This window comes from Berghia stephanieae, chromosome 2 (assembly GCF_034508935.2).
Source record: "Berghia stephanieae isolate SIO BIC M18660-M18661 chromosome 2, UCSD_Bste_1.3, whole genome shotgun sequence".
NCBI classification, from domain to species: domain Eukaryota; kingdom Metazoa; phylum Mollusca; class Gastropoda; order Nudibranchia; family Aeolidiidae; genus Berghia; species Berghia stephanieae.
Window position 1 is genome coordinate 21,337,132 of NC_088361.1, and position 23,380 is coordinate 21,360,511.

General features: G+C 36.1%; 2 protein-coding genes across 2 annotated transcripts in view; both read left to right on the forward strand.

The window, feature by feature from the left end:
- Positions 1 to 10,679: 10,679 nt before the first annotated feature.
- The window catches only part of LOC144963897 (myeloperoxidase-like), a gene marked incomplete at its 3' end in the record, with an annotated part of 30,861 nt that continues 18,160 nt past the window's right edge, over positions 10,680 to 23,380 (forward strand). Inside the window, exon 1 of the mRNA XM_078897844.1 lies at positions 10,680 to 11,404. Coding sequence (XP_078753970.1) covers positions 11,320 to 11,404 — 85 coding nt within the window. The remainder of the gene's footprint in view (positions 11,405 to 23,380) is intronic.
- Positions 16,779 to 19,404, forward strand: LOC144964476 (uncharacterized). The gene is made up of 2 exons (XM_078898823.1): positions 16,779 to 17,576; positions 19,300 to 19,404. The coding sequence occupies exons 1-2, from the start codon at positions 17,178 to 17,180 to the stop codon at positions 19,402 to 19,404; spliced, it is 504 nt and encodes a 167-aa protein (XP_078754949.1). The 5' UTR covers positions 16,779 to 17,177.

Here is a 23,380-nt window from a genome sequence, read left to right on the forward strand (position 1 = left end):
TCATTCCATCCGATCTTCGTGCTACCACCAAATAACCTGTACCATTGGAGATAACTTCTGTATTGTGCTTAAAACTGCCCTCATTGACTAACAACTCGAAGAGTAACCATGAGAACGCTTCGATAGAAAATGTATTGATCTGATTCTTTCTTCATCTCTGTGAACAGTAAGGATGTGCCTGGAAATCTCAGTCGATGATTTTCTGCAAAATGTGCAGTCATTTGTTTTGTCATATTTATTTTTGCTGCCAGTCTTTGGTTTTCGCCTTTCTTCAATGCAAACATTACTCTGTATGATATTTATTCTTCCTTGATCCCCTGAAAGAATAGAAAACAAAACAGGGCACTGCACTGGAATGATGTCACTTCCGTCTGAATTTGAATCGGAGATATAATCTTGGTCATTTATTATAGTTTTTCTCATTGTCGATTGTTATTATATTATATATATATATATATATATATATATATATATATATATATATATATATATATATATATATATATATATATATATATATAATGCAAATTGTCACTGACATTTTTTGTGGCTGAGACGATTCGTTTCTGTGTCTTACACGTCTTCAGTCGGCGTAATCCTTTGTATTCCATACGAGGTGCTTGTCCTTGCTTCCGTTGTGTAGTGGTGATTAGTGCTGATGTGTAGTGACATTGTTTATATATATATATATATATATATATATATATATATATATATATAATGGAAATTTTCACTCACATTTTTCTGTGGCCGAGACGACTCGTTTCTGTGTCTTCAGTCGGCGTAATCCATTGTATTACAATTTGTAATGTCCGTAGAAAAGTTCTTACTCCAAACTAAAGTTGTTTCGTTGTGTAGTGTATATATATATATATATATATATATATATATATATATATATAATATATATATATATATATATATATGTATATATATATATATATATGTATATATATATATGTATATATATATATATATATATATATATATATATATATATATATATTATATATACTATAAAAACAAAAACCATGAAATAGTAGTGCTCAACTTTAGGGTAAAAGGAGCTATTTATAAACATTTGAAGGATAATTAAGATTGTTTGACTTCTACAACGTTGTTATCGAGCGTTGCTCTCATCAGGAAGTCCTGAAAAGATAACTACATGAATAAATGCATAAATATATTTTTTTTAAATCTTGATTTAATACTTGACTTAATCACCCTGGCACGGTGATAGATAGGGGAATTTAGTCATCAGGAAGTCCTCAAAAGATAACTACATGAATAAATACATAAATATATTTTTTTAAATCTTGATTTAATACTTGACTTAATCACCCTGGCACAGTGATAGATAGGGGAATTTAAATAGTAATCAATACTATGTACAATTGTCGTTGCCTATAATTATGGGTCATCTTGATTATTGAAAAAAGGACATGGCATCAAAATATCACAGAGTTGATTTGTAAATTTGGTCTGACCATACATCTCATTTTTCAGAATCCAATATTTTCTTCAATTCTTTTCTGTAATTGGTCTTATACGAATTTATTAAATTATGTTTACGTCTTCACTTTCAATTTGTTGACTATCCAATTCTCTTCCTTATAACCTGGATGTGTTGCAAGCGCCGTAAAACCATTAAAAACAAGAACATTCTATGCATCGATGGGTGGTCCCAGTTTTTCTGATTCAGTCGGTACACTGTATAAAAATGAAAGGGAATTTTATGTTTGTTAATTGAAATTGTCAATTAATTGTTCCAGAGATATATGCCATTTTATTGTTTCAAGATTGCATATTATTCTTTAAATACATACATAGATAGCTGTGATTCATGACTTTGTATACTATTGTATTTCTATAATAAAATTACCACATACATTTTTAGAATGTTTTACTTGTCGTTGACTTATTTGCAACCTGTATAGTTTTATCGGAGACAGCGATATATATAGAGACGCAAAACTTCTGAAGGGGTTTCTATAGTCAAATGGGTGATTTCTTCTCACTAAATTCCTTCAGACAAGATAAACTTTTTGTGTATATGTACGATTGATTAGCGGGTAGAAATGGTGTGTATTTTATTTAAACACATACCATCAATTCTCAAATATATGCTATGTTTACCGACTTGACGTAGAACACCGACTTGACGTAGAACACCGACTGGACATAGAACACCGACTGGACGTAGAACACCGACTTGACGTAGAACACCGACTTGACATAGGACACCGACATGAGGAAGGAGTCCCTAAGTCTCACGTCTCCATATTTTCTTCTTTTTTTTTTTGTTTCTGGTTTTATATCGATGACAGTTTATGACTGGTTATAGATGATTAAATCACGTTTATTGGGTTTTAAACACTCGTTTTGATTAAGGATTCGTTTTCATCCAACAAGATCCTAGCAATATTAAATTAAAACCGTTTGTTTATCACTCAATACACGTGCATGAATCTTCAATATGTTTCAAAGGTCATCACAAACCTGGGACCTCTAAGTCCCAAGTTTGAGATGTTTGGGTTTGTTTTTTGTTTTTGTTTTTGTTTTTTTTTGTTTGTGTGTGTGTCATTTAAATCGATCTACATTTGAAGGACGAGTTTTCTGGTCAATTGAAAAGATATCTCTCGAGGCCTACGGTTCTTTCTAGAGTACGGCAAATAGCTGTTTAAGATCGGACAGCGACGGAACAAGAACAGACAATTGGCCAGCAAAGGGGATTGTTTATATTACGTATCTTATGAATCGTCATTCATCTATATTAAGCATCTGTTTATTCATCTACGTGATTCGAATAAACTCATATGATGTAATGTACCTCGTTTTGGATTCACAGTGACGTCGACAGTGCAAGCGGCGTAGTCATGACGTTACTGTAGTACTCTAGTCGGCCATGGGCGTAGTAGACAATCCAATTGTTTACAGATTGAAAGATGTGGGTCTGAATCAGGATGCATATGACATTCACCCACCCACGGGGTAGAAACCATGTACACACTGTGTACATTCTGAGGTCATGTCCTGTCCATTTCCACCTTCTCAATGTTTTATTGACTAATCTAATAATAATAAAGTAATTTAGGATAAATCTGAATCATATAAAAAATGACAGCTGGGCAATTGTTACTGTATTTTACACACACACACACACACACACACATATATATATATATATATATATATATATATATATATATATATATATATATATATATATATATATATATATATATATATATATACATATATATATATATTGGGGTTCCTGACCTCCCATAGTGGGCAGGGAGGTACATCTCTTCTATCCCCCTATGTCTGTTTTCCAACAGGCTTTCTGTCTTTGTCTTGGAATGAGATTACTTGGTTTTGTCCTGGCCCTGGCTGGATACCCTAGCTGGGAGGGAAACAGTCAAATGTATAGTTAGCGAGTTTTGGGAGATGATATTTTTTTCCTTGTAAATCATCTCCCTGTTATGCACTGTATTGTTTTGTTTAAATATTATATATGATTTTTAAACATTTGAGTGTATCCTTCTTCTTAGTTGGGACCTGGGCTTGTGTGTGGATGAGACTTTTAGGTGATCTCAAACTAAGTACTTTGATAGTGTGCTCTTGGAATCTACATCTGTTTCCTATTTGAACAAATTCCCCTTTGTCTTACCTTTTCTTGGGTGCTTTAATTGTAATTCTAGAACTTTTGACTATCCCATTTTCTTCCTTTTTACTGGCGCTGATATGACCTTAATGTGTTGCAAGGGCCGTAAAACCCTTAAAAACAAAAACAAAAAACAAAACAATATTTATATATACACACACACATATATATATATATATATATATATACACACACATACACACACACACACACACACACACACACACAATCACAAACTTTTTTATATAGAGCAATATAGCACTTAACATGCTCAAAGAGTTACAAAGGGTCCATAGCCAAAAGCTACATTTAACATGTAAGGCGGTACATGACATTTGCTTGGCGATATTATACTTTCCCTGACAGAGACAACGCTGTTAACGCCAGGTACTCGTTTGACGCCCATTACAGTGAGAGAATGCGAGTAAAGAGCCTTTTTCCAAGGACTCGACTATTCTCCGCTCAGAGCGAGACTCGAACTCAGGACCTTCCGATCCGAAGGCGGGTGTCATACTACTAGACCACATAGCCACACACCACACACTCTAGGATAAACCCCCTCCCATAGTGGGCAGGGAGGTACTTCCTGTGTCTTCTACCCACCTATATCTGTTTTCCCACATGCTTTCTATCTTTGTGCTTGGAATGAGATTTCTTGGTTTTGTCCAGGCCCTGGCTGGGAGGGAAACTGTCAAATGTTTTGTTTTTTTGGAGATGGTATTTTTTTCCCTTTTCTGTAAATCATCTCTCTGTTATGCACTGCATTATGTTTCTTTATATTATGTATGGTTTGTAAAACATTTGAGTGTATTCCTCTTAGCAGGGACCTGTGCTTGTGTCTGGATGAGACTCAAAGTACTTCGATAGTGTGTTTTTGGAATCTACACATGTTTCTTATTTGAACCAATTCCCCTTTGTCTTCCGTTTTCTTGGATGCTTATTGTAATTCTAGAACTTTTTACTATCACATTTTCTTCCTTTTTACTGGCGCTGATATGACCTCAATGTGTTGCAAGCGCCGTAAAACCCTTAAAAACAAAACACATAGGATAAACCCCGGCTCCTTCAGAGGAATTCTTTAGGGCTCATTCTAACCAGTTTAAAGCCATAGGTACTCTGGAAAAATACGTATTTTAAAATTTGGCCACTAAACTCATTCTTCAAATATTGGTCGATTTTTATAACCTTCATCTTGGCAAAAAGAAGCTCAAACCTGGGATTTCGCATATCGATCGATTGAAATAACCCTCATCACTCCAGTAAAGACTGATTGCCTAAATAAGCTCAGAAGACACCAGCAAAGCATCATCTTTCAACTAAGAACACAACACATACCGCTCAACAACCATTTAATCAAAATTACAAAAGACACATCCCCTTCCTGCCCCCTATGTCAACACCCCAATGAAACAGAAACACACCACTTGCTTGAATGTCAACCTCTTGAAGACCTGAGATGCACATTCCTCCCACCAAATCCAAGCATCAGTAACACACTTTATAGTCACCTGGAACAACTACAAAAGACATCTAACTTCTACGTCATGGCACAAGACCGAAGGGCTAGAGCTCAGGTGGTCGCTGGTTCGGATAAGTTAGTAAGTAAATAACCCTCATCTTGGCAAAAACTCTCAAACCTGAGACTTGGAGAAGTCTTAGGTTAAACCATTTGATCATCGTTGCGAAGATGAGTCATTAAGTCATTTAAGGCCATTTATATTTGAAGGACGAGTTTTCTGGCCAAATCTTTTTTGATAAATGCGTCTTTTTCCAGAGTACGGCTTAAAACTGGTTACTTGCATATTTATTAGTTTTCTCTTTTGAAGACGGCAGAACAGATAAGGTCACAACATTATGAAAATAGGGACTTGAAGTCTCTGTTCCTGTCGGTCGATCCGCTTACAATTTTAAAGTATTTGCAGGAATGTGAACTCCTGCAGAAATTGTAAATAAATATTTTTACATAACAAACATGTAACTATTATGATTTCATAAAGATTTTATTACAACAGTACACGTTTTGAGCAGCTATGGCCCCTCAAGGCCGATAAAAATTGATAAAAGACAGAAACGGGCGCTTAAATGACCTAATAGTGTCGAAAGCGCCGTTAAACACCTAAAAACAAACAAACAAAACAAGACGGCGCGCACCAAATGACCTCACACTCCGTGAAATCCTCGATAGATCCTTGTTCACGTGTACGTATTTAATGTCACGTGAGAACAACGCGTAAATAGCAAGCCTTGGCCAAACAATTAACTGATGTCATATTCAACAAATCGATATGGTTGGTGGTCAAGAGTCAGAGATGGTAAAGATGTGCCTAAGGGTATGAAGGGTTTTGGGATCGGACCACGCCCTCTACAATACAATCAATCAGGCTTGCACAAAGTATTAACTCAAGACCGATAAAAAATTGATAAAAGCTAGAAACGGGCGCTTAAATGACTTGAATATTGTTAAAAGCCGTTAAACATCTAAAAATAAAACTAGCTAACTGCCGGATTCTGGAAAACAACTCGCCTTAAAGAATTTGGCCAGAAACCTCGTCCTTCAAAAATCGATCAATTTAAGTGACCCTCGTCTTGACAAAACTCTCAAACCTGGGACTTTAAGGAAGACTTCGCGAAGTCCGAATTTTGAGAGTTTTTGCCAAGACGAGGGTCATTTAAATTGATAGATATTTGAAGATCGAGTTTTCTGGCCAGATATTTTAATACGAGTTTTTCCAGAATCCGATTTTTTAATACGAGTTTTTCCAGAATCCGCCAGTTAACGAGTTAATATTATAATTATAATATTTTTTGTCCTTCACAGGGAGAGCTGGAAACGTTACCACTTTCTCTGAGACAGCTCTTAAACCGACGTGACACGAGCTTGAATCTGACTTCTTTGAGAACATGGTTAGGTCTTTATAATAGACTGCGCGGCTGAGTGTTTTTGTTGTATGACACTCGCCTTCAGACCGGAAGGTCCAGGGTTCGAAACCCTCTAGGTGAGGCCAGCTCCTTTAGAGTGTAAGAAGATGTTAATAACTGAAACCCTTGTTCGAATGGGGGTGGGGGGGGGGTGTCTTTTCTGAAGACTTTTTGTGGAATGGGATGACAAGGACCATCCCGCAAATGTGCCCCCCCCCCCCCCCCCCACACACACACACACACACACACTTCTCCCCTGATTACACAATATTATGGTAAAACTTACACCGTTTGATTTGACAGATTTCTCCCTTCCCCACACTTAGAATCAGAACATTGGACAGGTTATTTCAATGTCAAAATATGTCATATACCATATAATTATGTTAAAAATTCCATTCCACGGTAAATGCTCTTCAACAGTCGTAACGTCACTTCCTTCCTTATGACGCATGTTAACTTAGTAACACTGGCTCTAAACTATCGGAACAATGGCGGACGCCCGTATGAAATATTTCCCCGGCAAGCATAAAAGGGTATCCATAGGAAAAAACCCCATAAATTTGATCATGTTTTGACTTTTACACATTCTGATCACAAGACATATGAAAAGTTCTAGCCAGCATGAAGAATAAAAAGTAATGATTTTCTTTGTTTAGAACCAAGATGGCCGCCGTTGTCGGGCGACGTGACATCAGACTACTGAATCCAATAGAGTTTCTTGTTACTTATAGCAACAACAACAAAAATAGATAATAAGTAAAATAGAATAATAACACGGAAAGGATGAGAACGAAAGGGGACAGACAAGCTGTCGGAAAATGTGGTGATGAACACGATATAAAACAATGGGACATGGCTATCGGAAGATGTGACGATGGACACGGTGCATAAGGCAAGAAGACATGGTTAGTTTGTCGGAGATAACATAAATCAAAGGCTATGTACAACAGGGGCTCGTGCTTCACGCCTGAATACACATATAAGTAAGGTCACTGATTATATTATTATTATATATTAATATTATTAAAACACAAGACAAAAGGAGAATATGACAAAACACCGCATATATTCACTAATCCACCTACGTCTTTGGGGCATCAATCTGCAATCCCTTTTATGTCGACACACACACACACACACACACACACATATATATATATATATATATATATATATATATATATATATATATATATATATATATATATACGTATTTATAGTCCTGACGGCCTGAATGTGTAACACTCTGAAATGAATCAAGAAAGCACTCAGACTGGTCACAGGCCCAAGGTCTCCTCCAAGTCCAACTCGCATTTCTTGCTCATCATGGACTCGTTGAAGGAGGTTCTGTGACACTTCTGCACGCTGCGCCTGATGGTCTTCTGTCAGCTGTTTCGGGACTCACCGAGCGGAAACTTTCCTAAAGTCCAAATGTTTGATTTCGACAGCAGATTTTGACATTTCAAGTCTAAGGGCAATTTCACGAACTTTCAGTCTCCTGTCTTTACGAATCAGGGTCTCAACACGTTGGACATTTTGTTGTGAATGGGCAAAAAGAGATCGCCCTGCGCGTTGCTTATCATGCACATTTTATTTGATCGACCTTGCTGAAACTCATTGAACCAGAAAACTACTTGTTTGAAGCTCATCACAGATTCTCCATACACGCTTACCAATTCTGGATGGCTTTCAGAAGGTTAATTGCCTTTTGCAGCAAAAAACCTTATTACAGCTCGAACTTCTTCTTTGGACAACTCAGTTATGGGAGTAGCCATCTTTGGTTTTATGCAGATCAGAATCTTGTTCATCAATAGTGCTGAAACGTTCAGCACTGATGCACAACAGAATTCTCTTTAATCTCCAGTTTACAGATTTTGAAGATATGGCTCTACTTGCCTTATTTCTGGGACAGCCCTCGTATAAACTGATCAGATTTCAATGGTCAAAACAACTCTCCAACAAAGAGTGTTAGATTTCAATGGTAAAGGCAACTCTCCAACAAAGAGTGTTAACGAATTTGTTTCCTGTTATGGCAAAGACTGTATGAAAGATAGACAAAAAGGAATCAAAACAACAACAAACAAAAGAAAAAGAAACCAAGTGGTGCAGAATATTTGAAACAAGGTGGTCACATCTTATCGTGTGCAGTGGCCGTCCCCAATCTGTCCTGGCAGACGAAAACATCGTTTGCGTCGAAAATTTATTGATTTGCTAAGACTAAGACATTTAGTTCAGATTTTCAGGATTTAGTAAATGATGTTGATAAGTATTCACCGAATACTGTAAAGACTGTACGAAGATCTGGGATGCCGATAGGTGCCCAAACTATTAGATGACCACAAAGTTCTCCGAACAGAAGCTTGTCAGACTCTTTTAATCCGCCACAAGAATTCGATTAATGACCCATTATGAGATCTGATGAAGACGAAAGGGAAAGTAACGATGGTGAAATCCTTTTCTTGATAGTTTTATAAATGGAGATAAAACTTGGATGCATCTCACAACACATAAGATCAAGCAAGATTCCATCACCCAGAAACACCCGTCGTCACCAATACCCCCCCCCCCCCCCCCCCACCAAATATCAAGAATATAATCAAAGGTCAACAGCCTTCAAAGAATATCATGGCCATTGTGTTTTGGGATATAAAGGGTGTATTACTTGTAGACTTTCTGAGAGAAACCAAACAAATTCCCAATAAGGATATCCACCCAAGTATGAATAAAACGATACCTAACAAAATGATTTTTTTCATACCTTTTGTCTGTTGCTACCTTTTGACTTTGCACTGAACCTGGTAAGCAAAATAAATATATCCTAACATCAACTACTACTACCTTTTGTCTTTGCACATCTTATTTTATAGATCAATGGATTGTGTTTATTTATGCATTTTTATAGAGTGGGTGTTTTGAATTGTCTAAAAAATGTTGTACTTCGTACTTTTGAAAACCAAACAGGTTTCTTTATATCGTTTTTAGTTACAATATAGTTTTTCTAATCGATATAAATGTGATAGTTTGTTTTTAATTTCCTCATAAATGTGATGGTTTGTTTTTAATTTCCCCATAAATGTGATAGTTTGTTTTTAATTTCCTCATAAATGTGATAGTCTGTTTTTAATTTCCTCATAAATGTGATAGTTTGTTTTTAATTTCCTCATAAATGTGATAGTTTGTTTTTAATTTCCTCATTTTTAATGAGACATGGGGAAGAGTCGACGTGCATATGTTAGCAGGTCTGATAATCTAACGCAATTAAGGGCTTGATTTAACATCGTTGTAATGTGGCGTTTGATTGATAGTATCTTCATTACAACAAAAGGCCCAAAACAATTTGGGTTATCAGACCTGCAAATAAGTGCTCATTAGGATGAGTGGATGAGTCACTCAGGAAACTTGTGATCAAGCCACATTCTCGGCATCTCATTGTTTTTTCCTTCAACAAAAACTAAGTCAAATTGTTTACCTTGCCGTGTATCACTGCCACCAACGCATAGCTTATTTCAGGCTTTTCTGATGACGATGACCTCGAGGAAAAAAGCCTCATTAGTACAAAGAGAGTTTTATTTATATCACAGTGCGCCATCAATGAATTGGTTAACGTGACTAGATATCTAAGACAAAATACTAAAAAACTGGAAATTCTAATTTAAAAAAAAAAGAAACAAAACAAAAACAAACAAAAAAAAAAAACAAATAAAACCTTTTCGTCAACGTCACATCGTATTTTTACTTTCTCATTTATTTTAAATTAAAAATGCAATGGGCGCATTGATCTGATGGAAATTCAAAAGGATTTGTGACTTCATGTGTCAGATGTGATAAAGTATTCTATATTTTTTCCAAAAGGTATTGATTGACAGTAACTGTGTCAATCATTTCAAGAAACAGTGATAGTGATAATAATACAATTTTATTCTTTAATTCTCTTTGTAGAAACCAAACAAACGATGTCTGTGTATTGTGTGGGCAGATTGCGGTTCAAGTGATTAAGGAGGTCGTATTTCAGGGGGAGATAATTCATCCATCGTCCATGACAGCTGATGAAAGATGCCGCCATCTTTATACATACTATTATATGAAAAGGTCACCGCTTTCCCAAATGCTTCAGTAGTTATTTAGAGTTCGGAAAAAACTGTTTGTAGATTTTTGGTAACTAAGAACTTGATAGTTGTGAATTAGGAAACATAAGAAGAAATATATATAATTTTTCATATCAAAAGTTGAATAAATTTGAAAAAGATATTGTGAAAAAATACTTAATCATAGAAACAGGAAGTAAAGAAACAATAAATTACGTAGTAACAACATCCAAGAACAAGTTATTCAAGTTAAGAGAACTCATTAAGCTTTACGACAACTCATTTTACAACAAAGATTGAATTTATAACACGTGTAACCAACTACAATAGCATCAAGCCTTGAAATTTGTAAGAAAATTCGACAATTATTTTTTTTAAAGAACATATTCTTTGACTCAAAACTCTAAAACGCAAAAGAAAATACCAAGACAAGAAGTAGAAGAATACGTGGGAAACATTTAAAAACAGCTAAACTGTAATAAAAGTACATTAAAGTAATCCCCAGGTTTCTGTACTCAGACCTAAGAGAGAAAAACAAACCTTATCACCACCGGACTTCAGCTAGAGTCGATCGTCTTCTATATTTGGATTTCATTCATTCATATAATATAATAATATTATCATTATAATACGTTCATCAGGAGGATGGGCCTTTCTCATTTCTATACAAAGTGTGTTGTTCTGTTTGGAGTTATTTTTTTGTCTCAAACCACAGGATTTATATTTCCAAGTAAGTAATAAAATTAAACTTTACTGATTGTGTTGTTTTACGCTTGAATAGTTCTCTTGATTTGTTAGGGTTTTTTTTGTTTTGTTTTTTGTTTTGTTTTTTTTTTTTTTTGGACAATGTACAGCTCTGTCTATAGAAGGAACGAAGTTGACGTCACTCAGCTCTTTATTATTATTTTTAGACAATAGGCTAGTGATAAATTTTCAATAAATTCTATCAATCAGACTATATACACGTTAAAGGTTGCACACAGTTCTGTGTGTTAGTGTTAATATGTTTAATTTCTGCATTACCCTGGGGAAATAACATGTATTTATGTGCGGCTATGTGGTCTAGTGGTATGACACTCGCTTTCGGATCGGAAGGTCGTGGGTTCGAGCCTCGCGTTCGGCGCATAGTTGAGTCCTTGGAGAAGGCTCTTTACTCACATTCTCTCACCGCACTCAGGTGTAAAACGAGTACCTGGTCGTTAACAGCGTTGTCTTTGTCCAAAAAAAATTTTGTAATATCGCCTAACAGGCGTCATGTCCCGTTCTAAATGTTACATGTTGCTGTTGGCCAGGGACCCTTTGTAAAGCGCTTTGAGCACGTTTAGTGGTTATTGCGCTATATAAAAGCTCAAGATTTTTGTTTTGTTTTTTTATTTTAAAAATATGGCCAATAAGATAATGTGGTAGTGGCGTTGGTAAGATGAATTCATTCGTCTTTAGTGTTTCATCCATCCTGTTTTGTTGATAACGAGGAACCCGAAACGGCCATGTTATCTGTTTTCGTATATTAAATTGAATCTTACACGCAATTACACATCCTTATTCATTTTTATAATGGACAATATTTTGCCTTGGGTTAACAACTCTCTCCTTACCAGCTATTTTAGAATTTCCCCCGAAAATTCATACCCACCCAAAAACAAACATAGACTTTTCTTACTCAGACAAAAAAGTAACAAGTGTATTCTATACAGAATGTTGTTCAACAAACTGATGTCTACAACACAGTGTTTAGTATTTATAGCTATAATCTAATCATTTCTTTACATTTTGTGATGTACAAGAGAAATCAGAATGATAAAATTGTCGATTTCATCGTAACGAATGTGACGATTTCCTGTGGTTGGTAAGGAGAGGGTTAAGCTTGTTTTCATTACAATTAAACGAGCCCATAACAATCTGAGTTAGCAGACCTGTAAATAAGTACACGTTGGTTATTGATGTTAGATAGGCTGTGCATTTTTCATGGGGTCAAAACTAGTGACTAGACAATCCCTGCAGTAATACACATATTATATTTATTAATCTAGGTATTAGGTAGTATGTATAATATTATACAACACAGATATTATGGGTAACACACTCAGCTGTTACGAAACCAATTGGGAAAACAAGTTGATGTAATTAATACAATGAAGGGGGGTGCAAAGAAAATGCTTCGAATCGGAAGGTTCAGGATTCGAGACCTACTCTGGGCGGCACATAGTTGAGTCCTCGGAAAAGGCTTTTTACTCTTATCCTCTCACCTACTCAGGTGAAAAATGAGTACCTGACTGTTAACAGTGTTGTCTCTGTCATAAAAAAAATTATGACTTCGTCCAACAGGCGTCATGTCTCGTCCCACAGATTAAGTGTTGATATTGGCTAGGGACATCTTGTAAAGCGACTTGAGCATGCTTAGTTGATATAACGCCCAATTAATGCTTCAGAATAATACCACGGTACTTTGAAAAATAAACAACAAATATTTTTACAAATTGGTCAGAAAGCTCGTGCTTCGAATATCAAATATCAATCGATAACATTTACCGTCATTTTGACAAAAACTCTCGAACACGCTTTCGACCAATTTGGGTATTACAATATGATGTATCACACCAGGGCGAACGCTGCCATACACACAGATGAAACGAAAAAACGAGAACGTTGTTGTTGATAAAGATGATGACGATGCTTAAGAGACGACGGAGGATTGAGGGAAAACGATGCAGTAGGATAAGTAGACAACGATAGATACAATGCATTTGTGTAGGCAAGATGGAACTAGCATGTTGTTTTTAAGGGAAAATAATCCGTTGACATGGAAGTGTCCGCCATCTTTGATTTTTGATTTTTTAATTCCAAAGCCTTATTTTTATTTATCAATTTCCTAATGATGTTTTTTTTTTCTATGTTTGTTTGCTTGTTTTTTTTGTTTTTTTGTTTTGTTTGTTTTTTTGTTTGTTTTTTTGGTTGTTTTTTTATATAGTAAAATCGTTTCAAAAGACTCAAACAGGCAATATTTTTATTTTGATAACTACAGTGGGGGAAATTGAATGATTTCCAAATTTCGACTCCTTTGAAAAATCTGATAAATAAATCAAATTTTTAAAAAATCAGACCCCTAAAAGACAATCGTATAGATAATATTACAAATGATCACGGGCAGTGGGAAGGCGATTGAACCAAAATTATAGGAAAATGTAAATTTTAATTGTCCAAAACTGTAGCTTTGAGAGAGACTCCTTTAAGCGTGCGGAATGTTATAGAAGAATATCCAAAATTATAGTATTCCGGTTAAGCAAAAATATTCTAACTACATAAAATTGACCGAATAGTAGAGGGTAGACTATCCCATTTTAATGTATATAATATATAATAATAAAATATTCCATGTTTCAGCGATGCTTCTGCTTTATTTGTTTTACTTAAAACAAGGCAAGTCGATAAATTAACCAGTTAGCTGCCGCACCGTATTTAAAATTGAGCCAGAAAACTCGTCAGTCAAATATCGATCGATTTACATGACCCTCGTCTTGACAAAAACTCTCAAATCTGGGACTTGAGAAGTTTTCCTTCAGTCCCAGGTATGAGAGTTTTTGCCAAGACGAGGGTCATGTAAATCGATCGATATTTGAAGGACGAGTTTTCTGGCTAAATTTTTAATTATGTGTTTTTCCAGAGTACGGCAGTTATCTGGTCTAAGCCTAATTGCCAAGTTAAGGATCAAACTAATCTTGATTCGTCGATGTTTAAAGAACAAAGTGAGCAAAATAATGAAAAACAAGGCTATTTATCAGTGACGGCAAAGCGGCTATGTGATCTTGTAGTATGACTACAACACTTACTTTCGATTTGGAAGGTCCTGAGTTCGAGCCTTGTTCGACGATTAGTTGAGTCCTTTGAAAAAAAAACCCCAACTCTTTACTCACATTCTCTGTGTAAAATGAGTACCAGTACTTGTCTCTGTCAGAAAAAAATGTAACAAGCGTCATGATTCGTTATGTGTATTGTGTGTTGCTGTTGTCCAGGGACCACTTGTAAAGCGCTTTGAGCAATTTAATGAATATTTCGCTAAATAAAATCTCACATGTGTTTTTTTCCATATGTAATTTATTGTTTCCGTGACTCATGCAGTGTCATCCCACTGTCAAGTGATTTCCTTGTTTGCAGCGTAAGTAATTTTTTCCTTATCAGGTGTGATGGGACAAACACTCCCAGTCTTCCTATCCATAGCAACTAATGTGTGTGTGTGGGGGGGGGGGGGGGGGGGGGGGCGCGGGGCGAAGTGGCCGAGTGATTAAGGCATTGCACTGTGATCCGGAAAGTCCCGTGTTCGAGTCCCGCTTCAGGCACTTTCGTTTTTTTCTTTCTTTGGGCAAGATTACTAACCGCCAATTTGCCCACAATCGACAACATGGGTGATTCCTGTTGACATCAGACATCCTGTTTGATGGATTATCTATATTCCTTCATGGAATGCCTAGACGATGGGGTCTTATAGTGTCTTTGCGAAAGGCGTCATTTTTTATAAAAATAGTACTAACTAATATTAAACCGATTCAGTCGTTTGTGCGCTTTGAAGTATATATATTATATATATATATATATATTATATATATATATATATATATATATATATATATATATATATATATATATGTGGGTGTGTGTGTGTGTGTGTGTGTGTGTGTGTTCTACCGGATTTTAAAGACCCACGATTAATATGAAATAGTCACGCATTACTTTCTCTTTGAATCCTGCCTATTGACGTAGTATTATTATAGATGGAACGAAACTGACGTCACTCAGCTCTTTGTTCTTGTTTTTAGACAGTCATTTTGGTGATTAATTATGACTAAATTATATCATTTAGGCTACAACCGTTGAAGGTTACACATAATTTTTGTGCATTAGTACGTTATTTGTGGATGTTATGAGTATTTTATCTGAACTCATAGCATCAATAAGAGCGTAGTCATTATAAAAAAAGGAAGTAGTAATTTATCACTCTGACACTGACACAACTTTCGCACCACAATATCTTGCTTAAAGATGCATTTATTATTATTATTATTATTATTATTATTATTATTATTATTATTATTATTATTATTATTATTATTATTATTATTATTATTATTATTATTATTATTATTATTATTATTTTCAGTCACTCAAAGGGCGTTCCCGTCGATCTCTCTGTTGGAGTATAGATAGCTTGGCTAAGAAACTCACAACATTGCCATCCGGAAATATAACGGACTGACACACTAAACTATGTGTTAATCTTGGTCGTTTATAGTCTGGTTAATACTGTTTAGTGATACCCATTCATAAACGTTCAAAAACAATAACAAAGACCTGAGTGACGTCATCTTCATTCTATCTATAAATCTACTGTGACCCATATTTCTGATTGTTTGAAACCACAAAAGAAAAACTTTCTTCTTCTTCTTCTTCTTTTTCTATTTTTTTTTTTTTTTTGGTTTAGGTTTCAAAATATATAGGAGACAATAATGCTATAAATAGAATCATAATCGCCCCCGCGCCCATCTACCTCCCACCCCACCCCGCCCACCTACCAAAAAAAAAAAGAATGCAAACTTTTAACCTAACCACAGTGTTAACAAAACGTATTTAGTTGCTTGCTCATTCCGAAATACCTTTTGATAAAATAATCCTTAACTCTGTACAAGTTTACATTGATAAAATAATCCTTAATTCTGTACAAGTTTACTTTGATAAAATAATCCTTAACTCTGTACAAGTTTACTTTGATAAAATAATCCTTAACTCTGTACAAGTTTACTTTGATAAAATAATCCTTAACTCTGTACAAGTTTACTTTGATAAAATAATCCTTAACTCTGTACAAGTTTACTTTGATAAAATAATCCTTAACTCTGTACAAGTTTACTTTGATAAAATAATCCTTAACTCTGTACAAGTTTTACTTTGATAAAATAATCCTTAACTCTGTACAAGTTTTACTTTGATAAAATAATCCTTAACTCTGTACAAGTTTACTTTGATAAAATAATCCTTAACTCTGTACAAGTTTACTTTGATAAAATAATCCTTAACTCTGTACAAGTTTTACTTTGATAAAATGAAGAGTTTTTTTCCAAAATGCGACATACGCCATTTTCAGGGATTGAGAGAAGCGGCTCAGATTCACTTCATGGGTGATAAAGCTTTGCCCTTTCAAAAATATTTCCGTCCAAATCGCGACATAACTTTAATTAAACGTGTATTTAATTCTACTTTTTTTCCAAAACGAGATATAGGACTGCAATGTTTTATTCCAAAATGAGACATAACCAGAGCCAATCAAAGACCGTGAATGGTGTTAATATTGACCAGTCGTAATTCGTTATGTTTTTGGCCCGGAACTGGTATCATGGATGCGCCCATTGGCGTAGACCGTAGATAACCATTCACTCGTTCAACTTCGTACCGCTAACACCATTAACATACATTTTTAACCGCTCCTAACTTCGACTATTCAATTTTGAGAGACAATGGAAGTTTTTGATAACATAAACGAAACTGCACAGCGGACAGACCGAGGGAGGAAAAGGAAAGAAACAGCTAGGGCATACAAGACAGTAGGCAAGATGAGACGGGCCAATGGAGGCTACATTCCGACTGTTTCTTGCAACCACGTTTCAACTCCTTTGTGTTGTGCAGATCAGCTGAAGCCAGAGTCACTCGTCCAAATGTTCGAGACATTTTGCTCCCAGAGCAGCCATGCTGACCAAAACAGCATGTTGATATCCTTGATGTGTCAGCTCCTTCAAGGGCCAGGATCGATGAAACAGAGAGGAAAAGAGGCCGTGATGTTACCATCAAATACAATGTGGTCACCTCAACAAGCGGGAGATTGCCTGTATGCAAAGCATCCTTCATGTCCATCCTCAGTAAGTTGTCATTTCCTTTTTTATTATAATATTATCGAATTGCAAAGGCTCTCTCATTCAGTTATCTTACTTTGACTTTGATCCGTATCCAACATCAAACACTCTAACTCAACTCTAACCTATTTTTCTTTGTTCTCACTCAACTTGGATCTAGTGCCCACTCTTTCTTCTGTTCCACTGTTTTAATTATTCTTTTTGCTGATTTATTGCCTAGTGCATCACTATTTATGTTATGATAATGATTACGCTATTTTCGTATTGATCACTTAGACTTAGTCTTAGTTAAAGTGAAAGTAGAAAGAAAATTAAATAGAGCTTAGGACATGGTAACGTCTTCATTATTTATAATGAACATAGAGTAAAGCCATGTAATGTAGGAAGGTGAGTACTAAGTCCTGCCATCGAGATGAGTGCATTGTTTATAGATAGTATGCAGATGACGTCACTCGGGCCTTTGTTATTGTTTTTGCCATCCGCGTTTGTGAGTTGTTCTCACTAAACTGTATTAACCAGACTATAAAAGTTCATGGTTACACAGAGTTTGTGTGTTGGTCCGTTATACTTCCGGATGGCAATGTTGTGAACTCCTTGGCCAAGCGCATTCTATCTATAAAATACCATAAAAATCATTTCATGGTATGGGGGGGGGGGGGGGGGGGGGGGTATACTTTTTTATTGCTGTTGTGAGTGGACATTCACACCACGTGGCATGAATGAATATTTATTTTTATATCTCACCTTGTGTAGTTTGGACCACTGATATGAAGAAGAATCATGTTCATAATAGTAATAGTAGTAGATAAAGATTTTGTTAACAAAAATGAAGTGCTAATAGTAATAGTCTTAATGTTTTCATGATGCTACAGTTTTCAAGGTAATAACTGGTAACAAATTTAGGATTACTTGTTAAAAATTTGTTACAAATTGCGGACAAAAATTAAACAGCACGTTTTGCTAATAAATTAAAGAAATGATGTCGAGGAGAGACAACCAGAAATAAAATCGTGGAGCGACGATCAGAGACCGCAACACTATGCAGAAAGCGATGGAAACTACAGTCGTATTGTGACTAACGTTGAGATTGTAGTCAGAATGAAATAAGCGCTCACAGCTCTATGATTAAAGAGCATTGACAAAGCTATTAAAAAAGCTTTTGAGAGGTCATTGTGAAGTCAAAAATTGTTTATTTTTCTAAAAGTCGCCATTTTTTTTCATAATAAAGTATAAAGATACACACATTTAAGGAAGGTAGCATGTGTGCCATATTGCATGAAGATTTGAGGGGACACAATAGCTTATCCTTAACTTAATTAAAATTCCCTTCACAATTGGCATACAGCTTAAGGAGGCTGCTTGGGGGGGGGGGGGGTGTCTTTACAGTAAATGAGTACCTAATTTAATTTTCACTTAAGTTTCTGCAGCCCCGTGGCGCAATCCATCATCTCATAGTTCATTGGTTTACTACCTATCTGTGGTTTTAGTCGTTTGTTATTGTCTTTTTTTTTATTGTTTACTTTTTTTTGTTCTCACAAGCTAGATTTTAAAAATGCTTTTTCTGTTTTGAATTTTGATTTTATTATTCGTGTCTAAGGAAAAGTTGTGGGGGATTGAAGCTTGTGTGTGTAGGCATCTATAACATTATAATTTCTCTTGCTTGATACTTTCTTCATATACCCCTTTATCTCAATGTAACATCTTTCCTCTATTTTTTATATCCTTACAGATGTCAAGAAGGATCGTCTCAGTCGTCTTGCAAATAATTTCCTTAAGGAAGGCGCACCGAGAAAAGAGCGTCGCGGTGGCAGCAGACAAACCCAGAGATGGTTGAGTTTAAAGAGTCAATCGTTTCTCATATTGAAACATTCACGTGCAGAGCCAGCCATTATGCACGTCGTGGAGCTCCTGGACGGAAGTATCTACCCAGTGACATGAATGTTGCCAAGATGCGCCAACTCTTTAATGAGCAGAATCATCGACAGGCTTCCTATGCCTTATATTATTCAATATTTTTGCATCGATTCAATCTGGCTTTTGGGCACCCGGCCAAGGATATATGCAGTGATTGTCTGCGATTCCGGATTCAGTTGCGCCAAGATTTACCTGAAGCACAAAAGCGAGCAAAGGCAGTCGCTTTTTTGCTTCATAGGCGACGTGCCAGGAAATTTTATGACTTAATGGACAACGTTGACGATTCATTAACACTATGTTTTGATGTAATGGAGAACCTTGTTCTCCCTAAAACTTCGATTGGACAGGCGTATTATTCACGTCAGCTATATATGTATGTTTTTGCTGTCGTGCGTCATGAAGGACGAGGACAGTCTGTTCCATTAAGGAATGTTTTCCTTTATACGTGGATGGAGACACAGAATAAAAAAGACTCAAATGTCATTGCATCCGCAGTTGAGCATGCTTTAACTGGTTTCGGTGAAAGCTTTCAGGGCAGGAAAGTCAGATTATTTTCTGACTCGTGTTTTGGACAAAACAAAAATTTCAGTATGGTGTCGATGCTGCACTCATTCAGGAAACGACATATTCCAAATAGTTCTGTTCAATATTTTTTTCCAATTCGTGGCCACAGTTATCTGCCAGCTGACAGGGTATTCGGACGTATTGAGCAGGACATCAGGAAAAAAGCTCTTATTTTGCTGCCATCCGAATACATTGACATCTTAAAAAGACATGGCACTGTTTTTCAGTATGGAAAGGATTGGTTTGTGAAGGACTATAAAAAAGAAGTGGCGTCGTTTTTAAAGACTCAAAAGGGCTTCAGAGTGAGTGATGCCAGGGTGTTACAATTTAACAATGATAAAGTTGGCTTTAAGTCAGTGTATGAGGGACCATTTTGTGAACATTCGATTCTGAAGAAGGGGAAGCGTTGGGTTGACTTTGTCCCTGAGGTGATTGGAGATATTTCTTGTGTGAAAGAAGAAAAGAAGACGGACGTTTGCAATTTATTGGACAGTCTTGGTGTCAGTAATGATGTCAGGGCACAGTATGATAGTTGGCTCCTATCAACTTCTGTTACAGAGGATCCAGAATCTGATGAAGATTAGATTTACTGTGTTTATATAATTTTTTATTCCCTTTTCCATATCCATTGTTTTTATGAGTCTTATGCTTTGTGTCCTGTATGGTGTTTTTTTTAATGGCTGTTTACACCAGACCATTTAATTATTCAATCAGTTTTGGTTGGCTTAAGTTTTCCTTTGGGTATTTTTGTCATATTTCATACATTTAATGCCTACCTGTCTGACTACATACTTAAATCTTGTGATTATGTCCCTCTCTGTGGATTGACAGGTCTTTTTTTTTAATGGATTGCTATTCGACACCCGAAACTCAGGTGTATCTTTTCACCAGGTTATTCGACACCCAAAGTCTCACATGCGCATGTTGAGAGTTAGCTATCCTCAACAACACGTGAATTTATCAGCACGAAAATTTTGGGTTTTGAATTACGTTCCCTTTTTTTAATTGCTGTTGACACCAGGCTATTCTTTTAAATTTAATTAATCCATCAGTTTTGTTTTCTAGAGTTTTTTTTTTTTTTTTTTTTTTTTTTTGGGGGGGGGGGGGGGGGGGGGGTATTTAGCATAGTATTTTTTTTTCAATCAGTTTTTATTCCCTAAAGTTTCGCATCTTTCATAAATTGTCTATTTACTGTTGGACTTAGAATTCATACATTTTTTTGTTGCTTATTTAACTTTAAGCTGAGCTTTTGATACACCCCAGTTTTAATTCAGCTTACTGGCAATGGAACTGCTTTTCTCCTTATTTGCATGAAGGCAGGGATTTTTTGGCTCTTTTCTATTTTAAAAAGTGGTTTGGATGTGTAGTCATGTTTTCTGCTTAACATTTTTTTTTTATGGGTGGGGGGGGGGGGGGGGGGGATGTTCAGGGGTTTTGTTTGAGAAGTCCCGTATTTTTTGCAAGTACCACACGTTTGATATTGTATCATTTTTAATTTTCAGTAGGATTATTTTTTTTACTTTGGTTTGATTTTCCCCATCATGTAGTTGATGTGGACTTTGACATGTTTTTTATCTGTTTCAAATGTTTTGATGTCATTAAATTTATAAAATATATTTTTGAGTTATTTTTGTTTTCTTTTCATGCACATTGTCTTGTGACTGCATTATGCAATAGAGAATGCTTATGCTGAAGAGGAAACTTACATTGGTGTTCTCATTTATACCCTTCTGTATCTTAATATTAAGAGGAGTGTAAGTGGATTTACTGTTAGTGTATGTTGTATTTTCAGCTTAATCAACTTCCTTTGCATTTAATTGACTGCTGGCTATATTACTTTGGTAGACTCCCAACAGAGTTATAACCAGGAGTCTATAGAAAAGTGCCAGAAGACAATAGAGAATAAAAATTTTTTTTTTTCGCGGCGGTGGTGGGGTTTGAACCTGCGACCTTATTGGTACGACAACTCCGCCTGGAGTTATTCTCTATTGTCTTCTGGCACTTTTCTACTCACTTCATATCTTGTTGTTACCAACATAAGTGCCTGCTCCACTCACTTTTCTGAATTAAAAATTCACCCATACACCGGAGCATACTCAATGTCTCAATCGTTTCTATGTTATATGTTTGTGATGAGAATATTGGCTATTAAGCTTAACTGCTGGTCAAAATTACTTTGCGATGGTGGCGAACGAATCGGCGATCTCAAGAAGTGGTGTGAGAGAGGGATCTAGAAATGACTTTGGGTTTGAAACGAATATTTTTGTGTTCGTGGATAGCTCACACGGTAGAGCCACGCTCTCACCTGCCAGGCGGAGTTGTCGTACCAATAAGGTCGCAGGTTCAAACCCCACCACCGCCGCGAAAAAAAAAAAAAAAAAAAAAAAAATTTTTTATTCTCTATTGTCTTCTGGTACTTTTCTACTCACTTCATATCTTGTTGTTACCAACATAAGTGCCTGCTCCACTCACTTTTCTGAATTAAAAATTCAACCAGGAGTCTGGGCTTTTGTGAGGCCTTGCACAGGTTTCGTCTTTCTATTTCTAGTAAATTGTGTTACTATTCACCTACTTTTTCCCCTGGCGCTTATGACCTAAAGAGCCAGTACCCATTAAACATTCATAACCTAACAAGTACCCTGGTGCTTATGACTGAAGGGGTAGGAAGCATTGCAACTGTTAGGATATGACTGCTGTTTCCATCGCTTTCTGTGAGAGTGACTGCGATGCGACTTGAGCTTCTCCAGAAACTCAAGTCGCATCGCAGTTACTGATCTCTTGATGGAACCGACAGTCATATCCTGACAACAGTCGTACGTTAGGTCGACTTGAAATTGGCCCTCACAGTTCACAGTTTGTGGGTTAAATTTCCTAGAGCAATATGGAACAATTAACTACAATACGTATGTTTATGATTGGTCTTGGGTTAATTTTCATCCAGTGACTGTACTTAAACTGGTTATCGAAACTAGTCTGCGGGAGTTGGTTGGGTGCTACTGGTAGGCCCTCCTTTTCTCCCTGATCTATCACTACCATCTTGCTGTTCTGTGCTATATCAGACGATTTTGTGGCATTTCTTGGCTCTTGATAGGACTTTTGTTGAATATTACAAAGCCCTGGCGCTTATAGGACTTAAGAGTGTTGCAAGCGCTGTTAAACATTCCAAAACAAAAACAATTTCCTCCCTCTTCTTGTAGAGGGAACTTAACAGCATAAATTGCTTGCTATCATTTAGCCAGGACTCTAGTCTATGGTAGAGTACAAATTGCTGGATTAGATCCATCTAACCATTTGCTGACTCCAGACTGACAAGGGTCCAGAAAAAAAACCTA